The following is a 23,106-nucleotide window of genomic DNA, read 5'->3' as shown; positions in this document are numbered from 1 at the left end:
ACACACACACACACACATATGAGACCTAGTCTACATAGGGTGAGCTATATATATCTCCAACACTCTTTATGCTTACAACATTCTTAACTATATTTTTTTAATCTCCCCTTAGTATTTATAAACAAAGAAGAATAACTTTGGCATGTGTTATGTGAATTAAGAAGGATAAAATAGATTATCAAGCCTATCGACTAGGGTACTTCTTACAAGAAAAGAGACCTAAGCCCTACTATAAAAATAAAAATCTAATCAATTTTTCCAATTTAGAATAATCTCTATAATTCTTGATGGGATTAACGACCAATCCTTAACAAGAATTATGAATGAAAGGCCGTCAAACTCAAAGATCTATGATAATTAAGAAAAATGATCATAGAGAGAAAAATTAAGTGAGGGTTAAGGGAAAGGAAATTTAGAAAATCAAAGCCGATGGAAATTTGGAAAAACTTAAGAGTTGGAATAAAAATCAAGTTGGAAAGGGTTGCCTCCAAGTTAAGATCATGCTCAATTTCCCTTTTGGTTAAGAAATCACTTGAAGGAAATTTATTGTATTTGTAGCAATGCATACAACTTTGACTCAACACATTTAGAAAATTGATTGAGTAATCAAAAAATCCTAATACACTAAGTCTACAAATAGGATAAAAAGGAAAGCACACTAGACCTCCCACAAAGCTAGGTGTGGGTCCTTTCTCCCAAGGGAAAAACAAATTGCCACCACATGGAGAGGTTTTGGACCGACCTCAATGGTGAGAGGTCACTCTGTATTGTAATATTTCCGCATGAAATATTAATGATCCTAGACCCCACACATCCTGCGCAATAGCAACTAAAAGTAATCTCCCACAACAATAAAAATTTTGGCTAAGTACTCCCTCCACGTGTACTAGCAAACTCAAGCCCGCATCGTGTGTAGAAGCCGTGGCTTGAAAACCACGAGCCACCGTAGGCCTACGCAAGAACACCCCTTCAAGGGGGGGAAGAGGGATAATGGATAAATTTTCGGAAATTTTTTTATAATAACCCCCTCCCCTTCAGCCATTGCATGGCGGGGGAGAGAGAGTGTGAGAGGAGTGGGTGTGGAGTAGGAGAGCATGGGGAAGGGGGGGGGGGGGGGGGGGGGGGGGCGAAGCATGCAACTAGCCACATGTGTGGCTATTTCCCCCCCTTCCACACTATAAGAACACCCCCTCCCCAAGCTTGAGGGAGGGGAGAGAGAAAGGATCGTCGCCAGGCTGTCGTGCTGCCCGCCATCGTCGCGGTGCTACCGCTAGCCTGCTACGCTAGCTCCATCCTCACAACCATCATCATCTAATCGTTATCATCATCATCTTCGTACTCATCGTCATCTTCCTCCTCTACCAATCATTTCTCTCTCCACGTCATTCTGGTAACATAAGCTTAGAATCTTCTAATTGGAAGCTTCCAATAAGGCTTCCATAAGCCTTATTCACCCATAACCTCTCGGGTTTTTGAAAACCCAGCCAACTAATTTTGAGGATGCAATGGTTAAAGAGCATTGGGATAATGCTATCAATGAAGAAATAGTGCCACTTCAGACAAATGATACATGGGATTTTTTTCCTTTACCAAAAGGGAAGAAAGCTATTAGCTGCAAATATGTTTACAAGGTGAAACATGAGTCTGATTTATCATTTGAGTGCTAGAAGGCACGGCTAGTTAACCAAAGCATATGTACAAACTCATAGTTTCAATTATGAGAAGACTTCTCCCTTTAGTGGCAAAAATGGCTACTATGAGGAATTTCATAGTAATGGTTGCATTAAGAGGTTAGGTCATGCATTAGATGGATGTTACAAATGTCTTCTTGCATAGGGAATTGCAAGAAGAAGCTCATATTGAGTAGCCACTTGGTTATGTGGATGACAATTATTCTAATTACGTGAATGCAGTTATCATGATTGGGTCTGCAAGCTTTGTAAGGCCTTATATGGGCTATAGCAAGTACCTAGGCATAGCATGATAGGATTATTGAATATCTTTTCAGCATTGGATTTTTCAAAGTACATGTTTATCACTCATTTTATGTATGTGAGAGTGATGTGGTATTGTAATCATTACTATACATGGAGATGAGTCAATTCTTCTGAGTGACAATGAGATAAAGATTTGACCATGTGAATATCTTCTCAAGGTTGAGTTTGAAATAAAGGATTTGGGAGAGCTGCATTCTTTTCTTAGTATAGAGATAATCAAAACTCCAAAGGATATATGGTTGTCACAAAGACAATATGCTTTGGATATGTTTAAAAAGTAGGGCACGGCTAATTGTAAGCCAATCTCAATACCTCTGGATGTCAATGCTAAGCTTAATGCACATGATGATGATGTGATTGAGGATATCACTATGCATAGAAAGGGTATCCTTATTTACTTGATGATCACTAGGCTAGATCTAAACTACACAACTAGTTTGGAGTCATTTCATGAAGTTTTCATGTAAGCAACATTTGGATGCTGCTATACACATTCCACTATGTTGTGCCTTGTTCTTTGTAGTAGATGTACCATTGCACTTGCATGGTTACACAGATACAATGAAATGAACCATATCTAACTTGAATTAAATACTCTTCAAAACTAAGAAAAACAAGAAACCACACATAAAACAACTAGCCATAGCCATGCCATAGCTGAACTTTGCATTAAACTACAATATAAGGTAGCCATAGCTAAATTGAATCAAATAAAATAAGAATCAACCTTGAAAGGCTACTACAAGAAATCCATCTCTTGCAATGTGGGCATTGACTATCCACTCTCAATGATAGTGAGGAGGTATGAAACCCTCAAGCTCCAAGAATGGAGAAGTTTATAAATGATTGTGAAAGATGTGTTACATTAGCACCCGCACCCTTGCCTTTTATTCTCAAGCCTAAAATAAGCAAATTAACCAAACAAAAAGGGTATGAAAATTTTGTTTTATTATAGTCCATCCCTATCCAAAAGTTTTGTCCTCAAACCTTTCAAGACTCAAATGTCAAATGGATGGTGAAAATGAAGAAGTGAGATTCCAATGCTACAATAGCCTTGTAGAATCATCATTAAAAGTTCAAATAGTGGAAATTTGAAATGATGTCATGCATGGGGTAGCAATAGAAAATAACCCATAATTATGGATAGAAATGTCAGATTGGTGCATATGAGATATAGAAATGAAATAGACTTCATAAGGTATCCATCCACATTATCAAAGTTCAATTGTGATGTCAATACGCCAATTATTTGCAGCACAAAAACGTATAACAACAAGCTGTCCACTACTCATTAAATTAAGTATCTTCTTGAAGAAACCATGAAAATTGATCCAAATAAGAAGCATGTTGCCAAAAAGATGCTTCCATGGACAAACCTTCCACTTAACAATATATTCCATGACAATATGGTTCCTTAAAACCTTCTCCCTCTTGCCAAACAATCCTTTTGGGCTCATAAATGATCAACCCATCCTCCAACTTTCCTTGTGATTTGGTATGGGCCATAATAACGATGAGGAAGCTTATTACATCCTCCCTTAAGAGATGCATAACAAGACTTAGGTACTTTTAAGAATATCCATTCTCCCTCTTCAAAATCCACATGACTTCATTTATCATCCACATGGGATCTCACAGTCTCTTGTTCCTTTTTTATATTTTACTTGCATTGCTTCAATAAGGTCTCCATCTAGGGTTCACTTCATCATGAAACAAAATTAAAGGTACTTGGACCTTGTAGCCATACAATGGCCCAAAAGGGGGCACCACCTAAACTCATGTAATAAGCATTATTGTGAAAAAACTCTGTAAGATGAATCAAATGATTCCATGCATTCTGTGTATCATGAAAAAACTCTCATAGATAAACCTCTAGCCACATTTATTGACCCTTTTAGTTTGCCCATCTATCTCTGGATGATAGGCAGTGCTTGGAGTTAACTTGGTTCCCATGGAAGTAAAGAGGCTTTTCCTAAAATTTCCCATGAATTTTCTATCCCTGTTAGAGATCATCTTCATAGGTAACCCATGAAGTTTGAAAATTATTTCCATGAACTGATCTGCTACTTGTTTGGCTAAATACTAAACGTTGGTAGATAAGAAGTCAACTGGTTTGGTAAGATGATCAACCACAAAAAAAATACTATTCCAACCTTGCTTAGTGATAGGAAGTCTTGTAATAAAATTCGTGCTTATATTAGTCCATTTACCATGTGGAATGGCTAATAGCTGAAGTAGACTAGTAGGCAACCAATTGGAGTCTTTATTCTACTAGCATGGTAAGCACTATATCACATAATCTATGGATCTTATCAAAGGTCTTAAACAATCTAGTATGCCCTACCAACGAAGAAGAATGCATCTTTTATAATATGTGTTGCTTAAGTGATGTCTAAGAAGTCAAGTACACTCTTCCTTTCAACTAAAGAATTCCATTTTGCCACTTAAATTTGAGAAATTTAGATTTGTTATCTTGTTGTAATTTCTTCATTATATTGGTAGTATGCTCATCCAGCAAATATTCTTCCTAAATATCATGGATCCAATATTTATGTAAGATAGAAATAGTAAAAATGGAACATGCCCACATCCTAGATAATGCATCTACAAGTACATTATCTTTGCCTGCCATATGGAAAATATCAAAGTCATAGCCTTGTAGTGTAGCTTAAAAACTTCTTTATTTGGGAGAAAGATTAGTCCATGAAAGAAAATAATTTAGCACTAGATGGTCACTTAACTTTGAAATGGTTGCCATAAATGTAGGGATGCCACTTCCTAATGGCATGAAGAATGGCTAACATTTCCTGCTCATAGACATGGATTTCTTTTTCTTTATCATCCAACTTTGTGCTTTCATAGTAGGTAATAACACCATGATCATGGCATAGAACAGCACCAATACCACGACCACTAGCATTAGCAAATGTGGTGAACTCCTTGGAAAAGTTTGGGCACACTAAAATAGGTGTTGAAATAAGAAGACTTTTTAGCTCATTGAAGCTCTTTGTGGCTATAGCATCCCAAGAGAAAGTTGCTTTCTTCAATCTATCAGTGAGAGAGGAGCTACTACATGCACATAATTATTGATGAATCTCTCATAAAAAGAGGATGGTCTTAGAAATCCTCTCAATGAAGTAGAATTTTGTGGTATGAGCCAATCCTTGATGCATTGTACCTTCTTTGGGTCCACCGTGATCCCCTTCTCACCAACTATGTGACCCAAATATTCTACCTCACTAGCAATAAAAGTGCTCTTGCTTTCCTTTGCAAAAAGCTTATGTTTTCTCAACGTGAGGAGGACTTCTCTAACGATATCATCAAAGAACTCTAAGACTCATCTATACAAGAATGACTATAAAATCTTGTTCATGAGAGCTTGGAAAGTTGCAGATGTATTAGAAAGCCCAAATGGCATAACCAAGAAGTGATAGAGACCCCTTTCTATCCTAAAAATTGTATTGTACTCATCACCTTCCTTCATCCTAATTTGATAGTAACCTAACCTAAAGTCAATATTGGTGAACATTTTTGGATCCTAGAGTTCATCCAATAAAGCATCAATACAGGGGTTTGAGTACATATTCTTTACGCTGCTCTTGTTAAGATATTTACAATCAATGCACATCCTAAAGGAGCCATGTTTCTTTTTAACAAGTAATACGGGAGAAGAAAAAGGTGACTAACTAGGCTAAATAAATCCCATTTCTAGCAAGTTTTAACCTATTTCTCAACTTCTTTTCTCTCATAATTTGACAACCTATAAGATAGCTTGTTGATAGGTTTAGTGTGAGGTGCCAATTCAATAGGATGATTCACTCTCGCTTAGGAGGTAATGATGTAGGAGGCTGAAATATGCCCTTAAACTCATCCATTACATAAACATGGATCTTACTTCTTGGGTGAAGAAGACTGCTAATTTTCATCCAAGAGAAGTGTGAAAATGCAAGACATAGCATTGATTTTCTTTTTATCTTCTTCTTCTTGATTATTTCCATTTGTTTCCTCTCTATGCCATTGAGTGTTACTCACTGGCCATTCTAAGTAAACTTCATAAACATACGATTGAGATCCCAAAAAAAATTGTCTACTAATAAGAGTGAGCATGAGATGCCTCAAGGATGTGCTACAAGAAGCACACAAAGGGATAGCAAGCATCCACTTTGATGCCAATACCACAACTCAAAAGGTATTATGAGTATAGCTTTGGTCGCCTATCCTATTTAAAGGCATGGTACTTTCCCATAAATCCTTCAAAAAATGGGGCATTTACTTCATAGTGCCCATTAGCCTTGTATCCCAGTACATCACAATGCATTATCATTGCAATTGACTATATGACAAAGTAGGCAAAGTCCAAAGCTACTTGCAAGAATGATACCAAAACTCGTTGTGATTGACTATATGATGAATTAGACAAAGACTAGATCCACTCACAAGAATAACACCTCTTGATTCTATTGCCCCGTTGAAATTTTCAACAACCATGGGACTCACTTCATTAATGAAGTGGTAGAGCATTTTCTTTCGATGGTCTTGGTCATTGGTAGGAAATAAATCCCATAATAACCATGAGAAAATGGCCAAGTTGAAACCGCTAATAAAACGTTGATAAGCATCTTGTCCAAGATGGTTTTTTCGCGTCGAACTAATTTGAACAAGCTCATGGTAACTTTATGGAATATAGAATAGCATACAAAATAGCAACAAACCAAACTCCATTTATGCTAACATGCAGAAAAATTCTATCATTACATTGGATTCTCTCATTCCTAATTTGTGCATAGCCATGTAGAAATAATGAAAAGGTAATAAATCTTGGACCAATTTCCTAACAAAACTAGAGTAACTCACTAAAACACATCTCATCACTACTTGATAAATTTTGGACCAATATCTTAACAAAACTAGATGGACTAACTAAACCACACCTCTTCACTACCATGTGTCAAACATTAAAAAGGCCTAACAAAAGGCCTGGTTTGACAAACATGTGCAACAAATATCCTTTGATAAAGGAAATATCAAAGACCTTAGACCTTACCGTCTATCACAAAATATTTTTCACTATTGAGTAGGTGAAGGATTTGAAAGCATATGGAAATGGTTCTCTATCAAAACAGATTTTTGGCTATTGATACTTAAAGTAGGTTCCTATGCATATAATAACGGTTCTCTATCACAAAAGGTTTTTGGCTGAGTAGCTAATGGATCTTATAGCATATCCTTACTTTTGATCAGTATTTCACATCATAATAGGGGACATGATAAGCTAAATAGTTTTATCTTGGGTATAATATAAGCATAGATTGTTAAATAATGAACTCACCTATTGGAATATAACTTAACTATGGAATTCAATTTGTTCCCAATGGAGCATTGAATCCTATTCAAAAGCTCAATGGTATTGGATGATACCATATTTCTTGTACAAGTGTAACAATAGTGGCTTATTGCTGCTGAAGTCACTAAATTAAATTAATAGTCGAATCCTCCTCTAATTGAAATGGTATTGGCATATCTAAGATGGGTTTGATGTAGATAAACATGGCATGAAAAACTTGCATTGTAACCCACAAGTCTACCTCAAGAATATCACTAAAGAACAAGCCATCTTGGTTTCTTTTCAGTTTATCTTACTACATGCTTGAGATAGTTTGAGCTTTCTTGGTCTTATCATACTTATCGACTTGTGTTGCTTCAATCTTAAGGCATGTTCCACCAACTATGGCATGAGTGCAACTATACACCTTTTTCTATCATTGCCCACTATGAACCTAGCTAAAATAGGCTTGGATCTTGGTTTGAAGGTTTTGATGAGAGCTACATGTCATAGATTGGCCCCACAAATTGCTTTTACATAACTTGTAAGCCCGCATTGCTCCAGTAATCCTCTTGTCATGACATTGCTCTTAATTATTATGTCCAAATTAGTCAATACGCAAAACTCTAGATCTCCAATGCTCCACATCTGGGGTCAAATATTGAACTCAAGCTAATGCTCCATGGTAAATATAAATTTGTCCTCATTCTTGGTGTCTCTAATGGGGGTTGGTCATTGTCCTACCATCTAGACATAAGACAATGTCTTTTTAAATAGAAAATTCAATTGAATTGTCAAACAAAACCATGAAGCTTATGTTCTATTATCATTTATCTTTGTCAGTTCTAATTGTTCCATTCATCTTGTGTTCCCCCTCCCTCCCATAGAAAAAGAGTTGCACAACTTCCTAACACTAGAATGAGAAAGTTTCGCCTATCTATGTGTGCATAGTGTTTTGAAGTAAAAATGAAAATTATTGCTATGTACATGAAAGTTACTAAAGCTATTTATATATAGGTGTTAGGGGGTTTGGAAAGCCATAAATCGTAGAACTAAGGATTATATTTAGAGGGTCTAGGTCAAAAAGTTCTATGAGCTATCATAGCAATGTAGGTAAGCATGTCATAAAGCAATGACAATTCCTTAAAATGGCTAGCAATATGTAACTCCTTGAGTAGAATTGTATCCAAGAGAGGATGATGCTGTATATTTGCTAGATAGTTGAGATTTTTCAAGATAATGAGATTAATCAAAAAGATATCATTTCACATTGGGTGGGGTGATATCGAAATGTCTTTATGACAGAGCGCTATTGGACTTTTGACATGAGATCATTGCTAGCACATGTGAACTTAACCCTATATGCACATCTTTTTGGCAAGAATAGGCACAACAAGTCACTTTTCTATTTGACCTCCATAATCTCAGATTGGTCCTAAACTTTAGTGACAATGAGAACCTAATTGGGGACGAGGCACAAAAATCTTGCATCTTTCTTTGTTAAGGTTTTTAAGGTCGTATTCTACTATATTGATGTGCTTTTACCAAACGTGTTCGTGGTCTTCATATGTGGTGTCCTAGTGGGAGATGACTGCAATCATCTGATCATTTGTACCCATATTTATCATTTTGTGGGCTCAATCAAGGGCTTTGAATGTTGTGTTGAGTTGTACAAAGCATTCAATAGTGGGGAGATTCATCTACATGTCTAATGCAATTGCCATTTTATAAACACATCATCTATTGTGATCTATTCATTTTGGGTCAACTCAGGAAAGTGGCTTTGTCATTTTGTTTTGGTATTGGCTCTTATCCTTGGTTTCTAGAAAGTTCTCTAAGTGTTTCCTTGGTTTCTTCTTTCCTCCTTTAGTGATTAGTGGAATATTGGGGTTGTGATTGTAGAAAAAGCTTCTTTAACTTCTATGTTTATAGGTCTAAAACTTGTTGTCACCATGTTAGATGTCTTTTCCTTTTTATGGGCAACATCCACCAAGAACTAGTATTGTTCTACATTTGGCATGGTCAAGAGATTTTCTTGTTTTTGTGGCTATGGTGGCAAAGTAGTGATTAGTGGTGGGATTTGAATCCTTTGTCTTATGCACAATATTAGGTGTTATGAGCTAAGATCTTTCAGAAGCTAGTGTGGGTCTGAGAAGTGTGGTCTTGTAATTGTTTTGGAGTGTTTATGGGTAGCATTGGTGCATTTGGAAATTTAGAGTCAGTGGTTTCCTTTGTAATATCCTTGTGCCATAAGCAAGGTTTTGGGCACCCATCTAAATGAGGCACTTGCCCATTTATGATTCCTATTTTGTTAGATTGGCTTTGTACATATAGTATGGTATCCTTGAGTTTCTTAGATTGTTTCTAAGGTTGCTAATGGTGATGCTTGCCATTTTTCTTGTTTTGTGAAGTGGGCTTAGTCAAGCTAATTTGTTGCAAGTTTTTAGCTTGAATGTCCAACAATTGCAATAGCATGGCATTGATGGTTGCCATTTTTCTTATTTTGTAAGTGGACTTAGTTTGACTTATTAGTTGCAAGTTTTTAACTCGAGCATCTAATACCTTCTATAGTGAGGCATCACCCCCCCCCCCCCCCCCGCTTGCTATTCAAAGGCAGTGGTGTTGGCCTAATAGTTTTTTAGTGCTCTTATAGCAAGGCATCACCCCCCCTCCCCCCCCCCCCCCCCCCCCCTTCCTATTCAAAAGCAGTGGTGTTGGCTTAGTAGTTTCTGAGTGCTTCTCACATTGAGTTCTAAGTTGAAAGGAAAAAATCACCTTGGCCCTAGGAAATATCAAGCGAATGTGCTTACCTGACATAGTTAATATTGTGTTATACTTGATACTTAAATGGGAGACCTAGAAGGATTTCTTTCTCCGTATCTTTGCAGTCTAGGAGAATGTATAAGAGTGGACGAGTACTTTCTATATCCATTGTGACCATGAGATTACATTTCCTACTAAAGAATAGGGCCTGCCACCATAGGGGTGTAGTTTGTGTCAATATGGTAAGGTATTAAAGTCAAAGCCTTTGTCTATGAAAGCATCTGCTTTGACTTCCTTCATCATAGTCAATTTGGCACAAATGTATGATACAAAGGATGACTAGGTCCTCATGGTGACCCTAATATGGAAGTTTGAAGTGCTAGTTCATAACGCATAACTCACATGGGCTAAATAAGATTGTCAAGCGAGTTTAGCTTCTTGTTTGATCTGCTCATATCAAGTTTTCCTTGATACTGTGATGGCTTTCATAAGGATGTTAAGCTCAATCATAAGTGGTTCATGTAGATAATATCTTAGAGGGAAGTATTTATTTATTATGTTTCCCATTGAATTGTTCGATGCCTTCCCCTTTTACGTCTCTTTCAAGGTCTTGAGTTCTAAATTTTTGGTTCTATTGATCATATGTACAAATTGCCATATGCATTAAAACCTACCTTGACATATCATTTACTCAAATAAAGTGGCATCCACAGCTATAACTATGAGTTCTTAGATGATTAAAGTCTAGGGAGTCAAGTGGGCAACCAATGCCATACTTAAATTTAAAAACCAGTGTGTCAAGTTACACAAGGACATCAAAATATAGTTCCAAAGTTCTTACAAACATCAAATAGGGTTTTTCCTTTCTCTGAGCAAAATTTTTTGGGCAATACTAGAAAACCAAGCAACACGTGGCAAAGCATCACTCATTGGCTTATAAAACTAACCACGTTTTCTTATTCTCATTAGTAATGCTAGAGCTAAGCATGACCTAAATCCTCTTGCTCACTCTTATCAAAGATGTAGTATCAAAAGCAAAGTATTTTGTATATATAGATAATCAGTAGAACTTTGGCTAATGCAAATTCCAAAAGAATAGCAACAAAATTCTATTTTCAAAAATATCATATTTGGAAAATGCTATAAGGATAGCATGAAAGTTATTTTTTCATATATTTATAATGAGCTCCAAATCAAAGAAAGTGACAATAGTTACAACTTCAATCTAGTTTGCATGGATTTCGGATAGTTCACATCTAAACATGGCTCATCGGCCATTCTTGTTGTCATTTCTTCCCCATATATGGAGAACATGCTTCTAGAAATAGAGCAAGAACACATATAAAGATAATTTATTTTAAAGTCTAAAGCCAAGCAAAAAAGTAGTAATTTTAAACCCAAGGCAAACACTAAATTGTCTCCCTGAATTTCCATAAATTATAATTGTGACAAGCCCTAAAGTAACTTTTATCATCATGCTCTCTTTCATTATAAGCATAATGGATATATTAATCTGGTTAAACATGCAACATGATTAGTTGATCATGGCCCAATGACATGGCTATTTAAAGAAATCAAAAGAGACATCATAGAATATGTGACATGAACGAAAAGGACTAGATGCTCACTAGTCATAAAGGTTTTCACTTTCTCTCTCATGCGTCTCATCACCAATGACAAAAGAATGGGAGTCATCACCAATGCAAATACCTACAAAGGATCCCATAACCAATAACTAGCCATATTTTTCCAATGTGAAGGCAGCTAGAGCAATTCTCTAATGCACATGATCCTCATACGATTGATCCCATGGGAGACAAGGATCACCTCCATGAAGAATGCCACCAAAAGGAGGACCTAAAAGCTTCCTCCTAGCCCTCAACATGCAATCATGTATTAGCGTAAATGTTGGATTCTTCATATCATTAGAAAAATCTTCATTAGGGAAGTAATGAGGTTTTGAAAGTGCCTTTTAGGATGTAGAGAGAGAGTGCTCTAGACCAATGGGAGTAAACCCTCCTTAATATTTTTTCCTTGAAAATTTAAATTTTCATTTTACAAAAATATATAAATATAATATTATTATTCATTTTTGTTATGAGTATATTTTTTTAGCCTCCGATAATTGTGATTGTGATATCCTTTATATTAATGGCTTAAGGTCTTGGCTACTTTACATTGATGATATATTTGGGATTTTATGATAATGATGATTGAATCTAAATTCAAATTACCAAAAGCTTAGTGCTTGTCTTTTTTCTCTCCTTTTTTTTATTCCTCGTCTCTTTTTTTCTTTTATGGTGGCTTGTTCCCCTCTCTCCCTCTCTCTTTGCCACGAATATAGAAATTTGGCCTTCAATAAGATGCCCAAGCTCCCAAATCACATCCATATTGGTGTTTAATTCATTTTAAATAGATGGAAGATGGATCATCAGCAAAGATAGCTAGATCACCATGTAGTATGCAAAATGTAAGAAAAAAGAGAGATGTGAGAGCTCACTCATCTCTGCTCTTGGAAGGTTAGAATTAGAGATTTCAACTCAAAGAGCAAATAAGAATAGCATAAAATAAAAGAGATACTAATGCAACATGTGTTTAAGCAAAGAGAGTTATGTTTGGAACCCAAAACTTCAAACCTTCTAATGCAAAGGCTAAATTGTAAATATTGAATCCTCAATGTTTTTCTCTTCTTAAACATTATATTTGGTTTTATTATGATAAATATTATTTGTCTTGTACATATCTGCCTATCTAATCTTGAGGAATGGCAACCGATCGAGTTTATTGTTGATGTTATGAATGTTATGTATGGTTTGATTGGAGAGGAAATGTGTAAAGAAAAAAAAACACACAATTTGTAAAGAATTGATTTTTTTTTAATGACAATTCTTATATTGTTCCCATGCAGCACTACCAACTGAGTAATATCCCTCCTTCATTCACAAGCTTTTTCAAGCTTTGAGTGGCCTTTGCCAAGTCTAGCCACTAGCAAAAGCTACAAGTATAAAATATTTTTTGAGAGACAGAGAGCATTAAAACTTAATCTCTCAACTAGGCTAAGCAAGATTATTGTTTTCATGTCTATTAATGTTTTTTTTTTCAATGCTAAGATAAGAATATCAAAGGGCATACTCTCAATGAACAGATTGGCATATGATCATGTCTTACAATCTGTTGATGATGGAATACCATGATAGAAGGGAAGGTAACTTGTAAGATAGATCAGGAATTTTTTGCTTGTAAATGCATGGTTGCTACTCAAATTTTCATCCTCAAATTGTATTACAATAGATGGCATTATTTTAGTGGCAGTCTAGTTATTTTGGATCAGAATCTTAATGATTTTAGCAATTACCCTATAGTGGATCTTTATGTTTGATTCAATGAGGATTTACTACAATCCTAAAGGTTATATCATCAATGCACACTACATCAAGTAAGGATGGACTTACAGAATGAAGATATTAAAGTACCATATTCATTTGTATTCTAACTTTTATATTATCCACTTCAAAATCTCCTAATCATCAAATATTGTGTTCAAATTGAACAATAAATATCATTGAATCACTACGTCTTGATAAAAATGCTCAATTCATTAAGGTATAAGACCCTCTCTAATTTTATACTCTCACTCTCATCAAGTTTAATCACAAACCAACTACTCCTTGTTCCCTCTTCTAGAGGCAAATAATAAAATCTGATCATCAAGCATTGTAGAGTAGGCAAGCCAAGAAAAATGTTATCCATTGAAAAGAACCTCTTTTTTCTTGTCCTCAAAGCTAGCTTTGATCTGGAAAGGCTCACCGAAAACTTCCATCACTTTTAACTCTTTCTATGATACTCTTCGCCATAGATGGCATTGGAAGTAAACTATTACATACCTGACCTTGTTTCATATTTAATTGCATTAGCCGAAAAAATTATGTATACGCATCTGAACTATTTAGCGATACTATCTAAAATCTTCTACACTAGCTCGTTGTGCAAATAATTGTGCTCAATGAAACAATTTATGCATTTTTCCCAAGTTGCAAAATAGATCTAGTTGTCTCTATTTCCAAAATTAGTTAAAACTTGTTACTCCACAAGTTTTCTTTTCTTTTTCACAAACTTGTTGCTCCTTAATGCTGCTTGGAAGATCAACTCCAACGCACTACTTGCCTCCTCCTCGACTTCACAATAAAATTTGAAGCTTTCCCATAACCTTAAGCTCTTCCTTCTCAATTGCCATTGGCAAATAAGCTCTATGCTTCTCTTCTATGTTGTGGCAAACCCTAAACATGATGCCATTCTTACTATTATGTCAACTCCAACGCACTACTTGCCTCCTCCTCGACTTCATAATAAAAATTGAAGCATTCCCATAACCTGAAGCTCTTCCTTCTTCATTGCCATTGGCAAATAAGCTCTATGCTTCTCTTCTATGTTGTGGCAAACCCTAAACATGATGCCATTCTTACTATTGTGTGTAGTGAAATTCAATTGTAGGAGTCACTTTGAGGTTGATTTTTTAATGTAGATTGTGGACACAACCAATCCAATAAATTAGTGCTAGTAAGGAGGCTATGTCTATGTAGCCTCCTTGAGGCCACTATCAAACATGACTAGCATCCACAATTTGAGTATAAATCAAATGTGTGAGTAATTTCACTGAGGCTTTGTAAGCAATTTTCATGGCAATCCATTCAAGCCAAAAATTAAGTATAAATCAAATGTCTGAGAGCAATTTCATCAAGGATTTGTAAGCATGTTTTCATGGAGTCAAGTTTAAGCATGTTGATTTGCTATCCAAATTATGGCCATGAAGGCTATGGTGGTGGGGCCTCTTTGACAACATTGCCAAGCATGATGAAGACCTTCTTAAACTGGGCCAAGGTGTACCTTTAATCCGATTATCTTTGATCCTTTTTGAAATTATACTTGCAAGTCCATGTGGTATTCATTACACATCTTGATTCCGAGAGTTTCTAATGAATGTCAACTTGTATTCACCTTTTCATCATAATATTAAAGTCTCACCTCAATGCTTAGAGTCTTTGTCTTGAGTAGTTCTCTTTCTATTTGCTTTTATGTTCATCCTTCTCCTTGTCTACATCTTCTTTCCTAACTTTGGTTTCAATCTTGTCTCCCTTCTCTTTGTTTCTCTCCTATCACAAGAACCTTAAATTTTACATTGTGGAACTCTATTGGTATGCTCAAACATATATATAAGCTAGCCTTAGAAACAAGAATTGTATCACATATGAGATAGAAATGAATATGCATGCACATAAGAAGAGAAGAAAGAATACAAGGCAAAAGTGCATGCAATGTACATGAGGACTCTTGCCTAGCAACCTAAATCCCACTTGTGCTCGCATAGCTCGGTTTGAGCAACTAAAAAACAAGGCTAGTGACCCACATTGGTGTGGTGTTATGGAGGCATGTGTTGTATGGACTTCATGGTTCTCCCACACATCAATTACAAACTCAAGCCAATGAGGTCATGCCACATGGACTCCATGAGATATGTGTTGTTTGTGTTATAGTATCAACATGAAATGTGGAAATACACAAGTAGCCAATATTCACCAAGCTTAAAAAAGCATCCACAAGCTAGCGAATTAATATTGTTTAGCGTATTTACCAAGCTAACCAAAGTATCTATAACTTGACCAAAGTATCTACACACTAGCACACTTCTACTATTTAGCATCCAATTCTTTAACCATACATGATTCAAAGGATTTTGGACCCAACAAGCAACCCCCATTTTACATGGCTACAAGTTGTAGGGTAATATAGCTCCTTATCTTATATTTTTCCACTACTATTGGAAATTCAATGTGTTTGATGCTTCACCTTATGTTATTTCAAAGTGTGGTATCTAGCAAAGCAATGAAGCTAGCAACCTTTATCAAAATGTGTCTCTGAACTCATGTTTATCAACTACCTTCCTTACCACCCTCTCAAAGCCCTTTTGTTCCGATACCTTTACTCTAGTGAGTACCATCTCCAACAAACTTCCAAGTTAGGACTAAATTTTAAGATGTGGACCATGTTGAAATAGTAGTGATTATTTTGGCCACAATTGTTGGATCCTAAGAGGAGCCTTCACTCTCAGAAATAATTTTATCCCTTCTTCTGATCACCAATTCTCTCTAGAGCAAGCAAGCAACTCCTCATTTGATACACTCCAACCTCCTTGCTATTGAAACAAAGGAAAAAGATGTTACAATCTATGTCAATGCAATCAAAAGCTATGAAGATACAATTTTAACTTGTGGCTTGATTTTCTTATCTTGCTCTTTTTTCAACTTCCTAGAAAAATGGGATAACTCCCCAATTTTGAGAATTCACCTATCCTTAATTTGTGTATACTTTTCTACAATACATTTTTCTAGTGTGTTTAAATTTTCTCTATGAGGAAAGGAGCTCTTGTCTTATCTTCTTTTATTAGGAAGTATTGAACATCATGATGTTTTAGCCTAGGGATGCCCATGATCACAACCATGTAATCCCTCCCTCATAACCACTCATGATGATTGTTGCATCAAGCCACAAATTGTCAATCACAAATGAATAAAAGGCATTTATAAAATGGCTATGCATGCTTGCCTGAAATGAATAAAAGGCATATAATCTTTATAAAATGGCTATGCATGCTTGACTGATTGCTGCATCAAGCCACAAATTGTCAATCACAAATGAATAAAAGACATATAATCTTTATAAAATGACTATGCATGCTTGACTGATTGCTGCATCAAGCCACAAATTGTCAATCACAAATGAATAAAGGCATATAATCTTTTCTTTATTTCTTTCATCGATTAAAGTTATAAAACCTTAGAAGGATTTTAAACCTTTGCACTTGCATTAGCCTACTAGTTAACCATTGTATCAAACTGTCGGTTGGCAATCATAAATGCATTAGTCTAGCTAACCATTGTATCAAGCCGTAAGTTGGCAATCATAAATGCATTAAGGCATATCATCTTTAGTCTTTCCTTCTTTCATCAATTTCAGGTTTCTTAAAGACTTTTATGCTCAATGCTTTCTTAAGACAATGGCATATCCCCAATCAAGATGATAATTAACTTTCAATTTTAACCCAACAAGCAATGAACAAGGATGTATATAATTGTAGACTCTCCTTATTTTTCTAAAAGTAATGGAGTCCTAAAAAAGGTCTATATTTTTAGCCAAAGGGAAAATCCCCGTAATCCATAGGGCCCGTAATCGATCATTTGTCTTACTAGTCGAGTATTACAACCGTAGCTTTAAATTAACTCTCAAGTCAAGCTAGTGTTGGACCATGTAAAAACATGCATCAAGATGATATTCTAGTACTATTCCCAAGTCGAGTATTACAACCGTAGCTTTAAATTAACTCTCAAGTCAAGCTAGTGTTGGACCATGTAAAAACATGCATCAAGATGATATTCTAGTACTATTCCCATAAGCCAAAAGAAACGGTATGGCATGACAAAACATGAACCTAGATCAAGAGTGAAGGTAAGTAGGTAAGTGGATGTGTCAAAGAGAGAGCTCTTCAAATTGAAAATATGAGAAGAATGAATACTATTAATCAAAAACGGTGCCATTTTATGAAAGAGATTATTATGTGCATTTGTGAAAGCGATTAGTTTGGTTAGTTGGTACCGTAAGAACAAGGAACATTTCCCGCGTGCCATTTGCACATGGGGCTCTAAACAGGCCACTAAAAGTTGCACAACTATGTGGACTGACATAGAATGGCAACAAACTACATTGAGATAGTGGCAATAAACTGCAGTAGCTTTAACAAAGTTAAGACACTTCAGATAAAACTCCATTATGCACTACCCAGGAATGTAATTAACAAGCCATTTAATTTCCTTTCAGAGGACACTCCAACACAAGTGAGGCATGCACTGCTCCCTCACCATAAACCAGCAGCATTAAATTGCAGTTTGCTGTCTACTAAATTTCAAGTTTGATATGAAAAGAGCAACATTGAAGTTACCTGTTGACTAAAATGGACGACTTTGTTAGCATTAGTCTTGTAAGCAATTACAGCCCTGCTGTAAGCTCCACTCTTCATGCTGCAAATACCGCAATAAATATATTATTCACTAGTCAAGTCTGGAATTTGAATAGAATCCACAGATATGAGGATCTTCCCCTGCTACAACAGATCAAGGGAGGAGATATGCCAACTGACTCATATCACATATACATACATTCCTGCTGTTCCACTGCAACAGTCAATAGCTGTAGCTCAGCTTGTTGCTGCAAATTCCAGTATATGCTTCACATGTTTAAGTAAAGTGAATGAGATGCCGCAAGAAGGGCAGCTCCAATCCCTGATCCATCTTTTGATAGCTCTACTGTAACATATGCCGCTGCTTCCTCTCCTAATAGCTCTGATACTGTTGTATGCATATATTTCCTGAACTTCGGATAGTGCTCATAAAGGCCCCCATCCAGAGCAACAACAGTGTGTTTCCTGTCCGTTTTTGATCTACCACCTGTTGAACTACCATCCCTTCCTATTTTTTTAAGTATACCAACAATGCCTGCTGCTGCTAACCGAGCACCACGCTCACAAACCAGGTCACAAACTTCAACCACAATTTTCCGAACTTTCAATGGTGCATTTGGGATCTGCTAACCACCAAAGTGAGATGGGTACACTATGTATCAGAATCACAACTATATGAGTTCAGTCCTACATACAGAAATAAGTTCAGAAAACACCAACATCGGTTGGATCACAAATATAAGAGTTGATGCTTAAAACTCCCTTTTTCTTACCCCCAAAATGTCCTTCAAAATCCTTGCCACATCTTGTAAATCAGCAGACTCATCTTGATGCATAACTGACATATCAGGAGTCCTGCATTCAAAAAGCTGAAGTCAAATCTCATTTTCAACAAAGGAACTTATCAAGAATTCAGGGACAGCACAACCAGATCAGCTTCACTCGGTTCCGTATAATCACTCATTCACTGCATTATTCACAGAAAAGGACAAACTAACTACAGAAGAAAGGGCTGAAACAAAAGTATCTTCTATTTACACAAGGTTGTTACAAAAAAAGGACTATTTTGCACCAGGCGCAATTCCCTTTAAAGCTTCCATCCCCATCTAAGTTACTTGAAAATTTATTATCCATGTTTCACTTTCAGAAGGGGCATGAGGAGGGTAAGATAAATATGGTTGCATCAAGGTAACATCAGGTTTCAGCAGTGTCCATTGCATATCATAGAGGAGGTGAAGGCACAATATGCTCAGAATGAGGATTTAGCTAGCGTCTCTGATCAGCTGTCTGATGGTCAGACGCAATGAGCCCTTTACTCACATAGTCATCTGTGTGTAACAAAGCAATTGAGGCCAAAGGCTACAATTGAAAGTCATGCACCCCATATGCAGGGTTTGAGGTATGATGCTGCAGTTAAAGCAATGGAGATTTTCTTTTATTGGCCAGCTTTACGACAAGATGTAGATGCATTTGTGCGTACATGCATAGTTAGTCAGAAAAGTTAAAATCACCAAGATTGTTACATTCTCCACCTATTCTTGATAGGCCGTGGCAAGTGTTGCTATGGACTACCCCCCGCCCCGTCCCAAAAATAAAATAAAAGTGTTGCAAAACACTTTTGGTATCTGGATAGTCATTGGCAGGTTCAGCAAGCAAGCAAACATCATTCTAGTCAAGGAGAAGACAAAAGCAAATCATATGGCAAGGTTGTTCATGCAGAACATCTTCTAAGTATTATAGTAAGTATTATAGCATGTCTCGTTTTGTCATCACTGATGGGGGTAGTTGAAGGAGGAAAGAAAGTTCCACCTATCTTGCATACTAAGGATAAGATCTTTTGAGGCAAAAAGTATGTATTATGGACCTTTTAGATGATAGAGAAGATCAATGATGTGCCAAACAGGTTGAAATTACCAAACCATTGGAGGATCCATGATGCCTTTCATATGAGTCTTTTGGGACGCCTTCAAGGTAATGTACCAAAGGATATGCATGATAAGGTTCAACCTAAAGTTGAGGAACTACATTGAATACTAGTTCCAAAACAAATCTTCACACATAAGGAAAGGAAGATAAGAGTTAAATTCCCATCAATATCTAGTGAAGTTTCAAAATTACCAAAGATGCATGTGAAGTGAATGGAGGAAGGTAACTTAAGACAACAAGAGGGTAGCATCTCACCCTTAGTAGAGATGGGCTCAAAGATCTACAAGTCACTAATCAATCCTATACATCCATTCAAGGTACTATTTACTAACAATATATTTGTTTGGGACTTCTATGTTCAGTGATGTACACACATTAGTTTGGTGTTACTATATGGAAGCTTACCCGAATACCAAGTATCATATGCAGTGTTGAGTTAAAAATGCATTACCTTTTTAAAACAGCCCCAACACACGTAAATTACCAAAAGATTCATTAAATAGTGCGCGGTCCGAGTGAGTTTTTGTGTCCCATAAGCAAAACCCTAATTTGGGAGGACCCTTCTACATCCATAAATAGACAAGCTGCCCACCATTCAATCCATCCCTATCTTGCAAGTTTCGGCCCATCAGTCCTCTTCCACTAGTTGTCCAAACCCCCAGCTATTGTTGCTATGTGTTCTACAGCAATCGCCTAGCCTCCCACTACTACCAATGATCAGCTACTATCATCTTCAAAAGGTTACATTACTGTGTTTCCTAGTTCTAGCCCCACAGACTACTACATTGTGGTTTCCAACCTTGTACCCTTCCATTTCTAGCAATTTTCTTTATCAAACTATACTCCAACCAATGGTTATTGCACTCAATATCCGTCTCCAATGGTCAACACACATCAACACCTCCCTCAACATACTCCCATGAAAGCCATCAGCTATTGGACAGCTCTGCCCTTGAGCATTCTCTACATTCTCTCATTCAGTAGTCAAAGCTATCTTTCTTCTCTATTTGCATTTTTTGTATTCTTGCATTTTGCATTTAGGGTTTGCCTTTATTGCATTACTGTCTAAGTTATTGTGTTTTAGCCGTGCTCATACATTTTGTGTTTTCTCTATGCAAACCCTAGCATATCTTCACATGCAATACTATATGTGGTATTTAGCATGTGTATCATTGTAATTTGTAGTTTTCGGTAATTGTAGTAGGACTACATGTATGAACAAGTAAATGGCAACAACAATGACCAATGTTACAACTATAACTTACCTCAATTAATTTTAGTTTTAGATGCCTTTCGGTCATACTTACATACAATCCAGAACACTTGTAGTTTTTCAAGAGGGAGATATATCACCAAGATGAGTTTTTCCAAGCTCGGGATTAATAGGTGATTAACTCTTGACTAGTTGGCCATGCAATACATAAGTTGTGCAAGACATGGACAAGTCGAGGTTTACTAGTGAGAGCCACATAATTAATTAATTAGTTAATGTACAAGTGAAAGTGCACATTTAAATAATTCATGGATTTTTGAATAATAATGCGAGATGTTTCATTAAAATTATTAAATTTGGGTACTTGGCCTATGTTTTTGTTGAGCTAAAATTACATTAGCTTCTTTAAAACACCCCCAAAACATGCTTAATTAATTAATTTAAGCAAACTTTATGAAAAGAAACGTGATCCTAGAGAGAGTGTCCCACATGCAAACCGTAATTTGGGAAGGCCCAAACTTTCTATAAATAGACAAGTCGCCCACCATTCAGCCCAATCTCATTTTTGCATATTGTAGGTGCTAGAGCTTTGCTATCCACACCCCGTTCACAGAGATCTCAATAGGAGCTGCCCATCATTGTTGTCCATCAATTGGTGCTTGCTGGCGGCCTTTTCTCACCATTTTTCTCTTTCCAACTATTCTCTCATTGCTGTACAGGAAGGCGACTGCTGTCTACTGTGGTACCAGCTGCTGCCTGCTGCCTGCTGCCTCCAGCCCTAGAAGGCCACATTTTTTGCTGTCTACCCCTGTGCAGCCTGCATTTACTGCAGAGCAGCCTGCGTTTGATGCTGACATCACCTGCCAGCTCAGCATTTTATTTGTTTCTTACACCACTAGTCACTAGTGCTGCCACATCATCACAACATCTGCATTTTGCTGATTCTGCCCTGATTTTGCTCGTCTATCATCACTGATCGAATCACACTTGAGCTGCATATGCTGCTACTAAACACCTTCCGAGGCAGCCTGCAATGTTTTGAGATCAGTCAAGAGTATGACACACTCTCCAGCTCCTTTCTCATATATGGCCGATTAATTTACATTTTGTTCACTTTAGTCTTTTTTAAAAAAAGAGGCTAACAGCACATTCCAATAACTTTTATTGACAATTGGCTGTCAACATAAGTTCTGTTTTTTATATTTATAACTGTTTGTATAGTTTGCTGATAGCATATAGTCATAAATGGCATGCACTAACAAAATAAGTGCCTGCACTTTGGTTGGCCGTCAACATAAGGTCTGTTTTTAATATTTGTAACTGTTTGTATCGTTTGATGATACCATATAGTACTTTGGCTTAGTATGCAAGTTCTTAGAAAGCAATTCAAGCCTAATTATCTTTGCCCTAGTCCCTAAGATAAGGGGAGTTTAAGATTCAATACTCATCATTCCATAGTGTTTGCTGCATTAAGCATTGTATTCTATTCAGATTCATTCATTTCATTATTCATCATGTTCATTGTCTCTAAGTTACCCTAACCCTAATTGTGTTTCCATATCAGTCTTTGTGTTTGTCATACGATTATGTTTTTTTTCTATTGTTGAGTATTTCCTTACAATTTGGGCCTAGAACAACTAAATATAAAATTTTTCATTTTTTTTTAATAACCTTTTACGCAAAAACATGAGTAAAGAGATTGTGCACCTTTTTGTCAGAGTGCAGCGATGCAGAAGCGTAGGACAAAGACTGAGAGAGAGTGAACACAAAGAGAAGAGAAAGAGAGAAAAGGAGACAGTGTAAACGCAAAAAATCTGCGGTGTAGTATGCTGTTTAAGAGTGCAGAAATACACAAGGGGGCAGGGGAAATATCTGT

The 23,106-nt window shown here is 36.5% G+C and overlaps 1 protein-coding gene across 1 annotated transcript in view; it reads right to left on the bottom strand.

Moving 5' to 3' along the window:
- Positions 1-17,912: 17,912 nt before the first annotated feature.
- Positions 17,913-23,106, bottom strand: part of LOC148041699 (hexokinase-1-like) — a 31,161-nt gene continuing 25,967 nt past the window's right edge. The window contains exons 8-9 of the mRNA XM_087681433.1: positions 18,865-18,946; positions 17,913-18,714 (exon numbers count right to left, since the gene is read on the bottom strand). Of these exons, the coding sequence (XP_087537559.1) occupies positions 18,361-18,714; positions 18,865-18,946 (436 nt within the window). The 3' untranslated portion in view covers positions 17,913-18,360. The remainder of the gene's footprint in view (positions 18,715-18,864; positions 18,947-23,106) is intronic.

This window comes from Lygodium microphyllum, chromosome 1, assembly GCF_053477565.2.
Source record: "Lygodium microphyllum isolate KBCC chromosome 1, Lygodium_microphyllum_v1.1.10, whole genome shotgun sequence".
NCBI classification, from domain to species: Eukaryota; Viridiplantae; Streptophyta; class Polypodiopsida; order Schizaeales; family Lygodiaceae; genus Lygodium; species Lygodium microphyllum.
The sequence above is the reverse complement of the archived record's forward strand: the minus strand, read 5'-3'. Positions and strand labels throughout refer to the sequence as shown.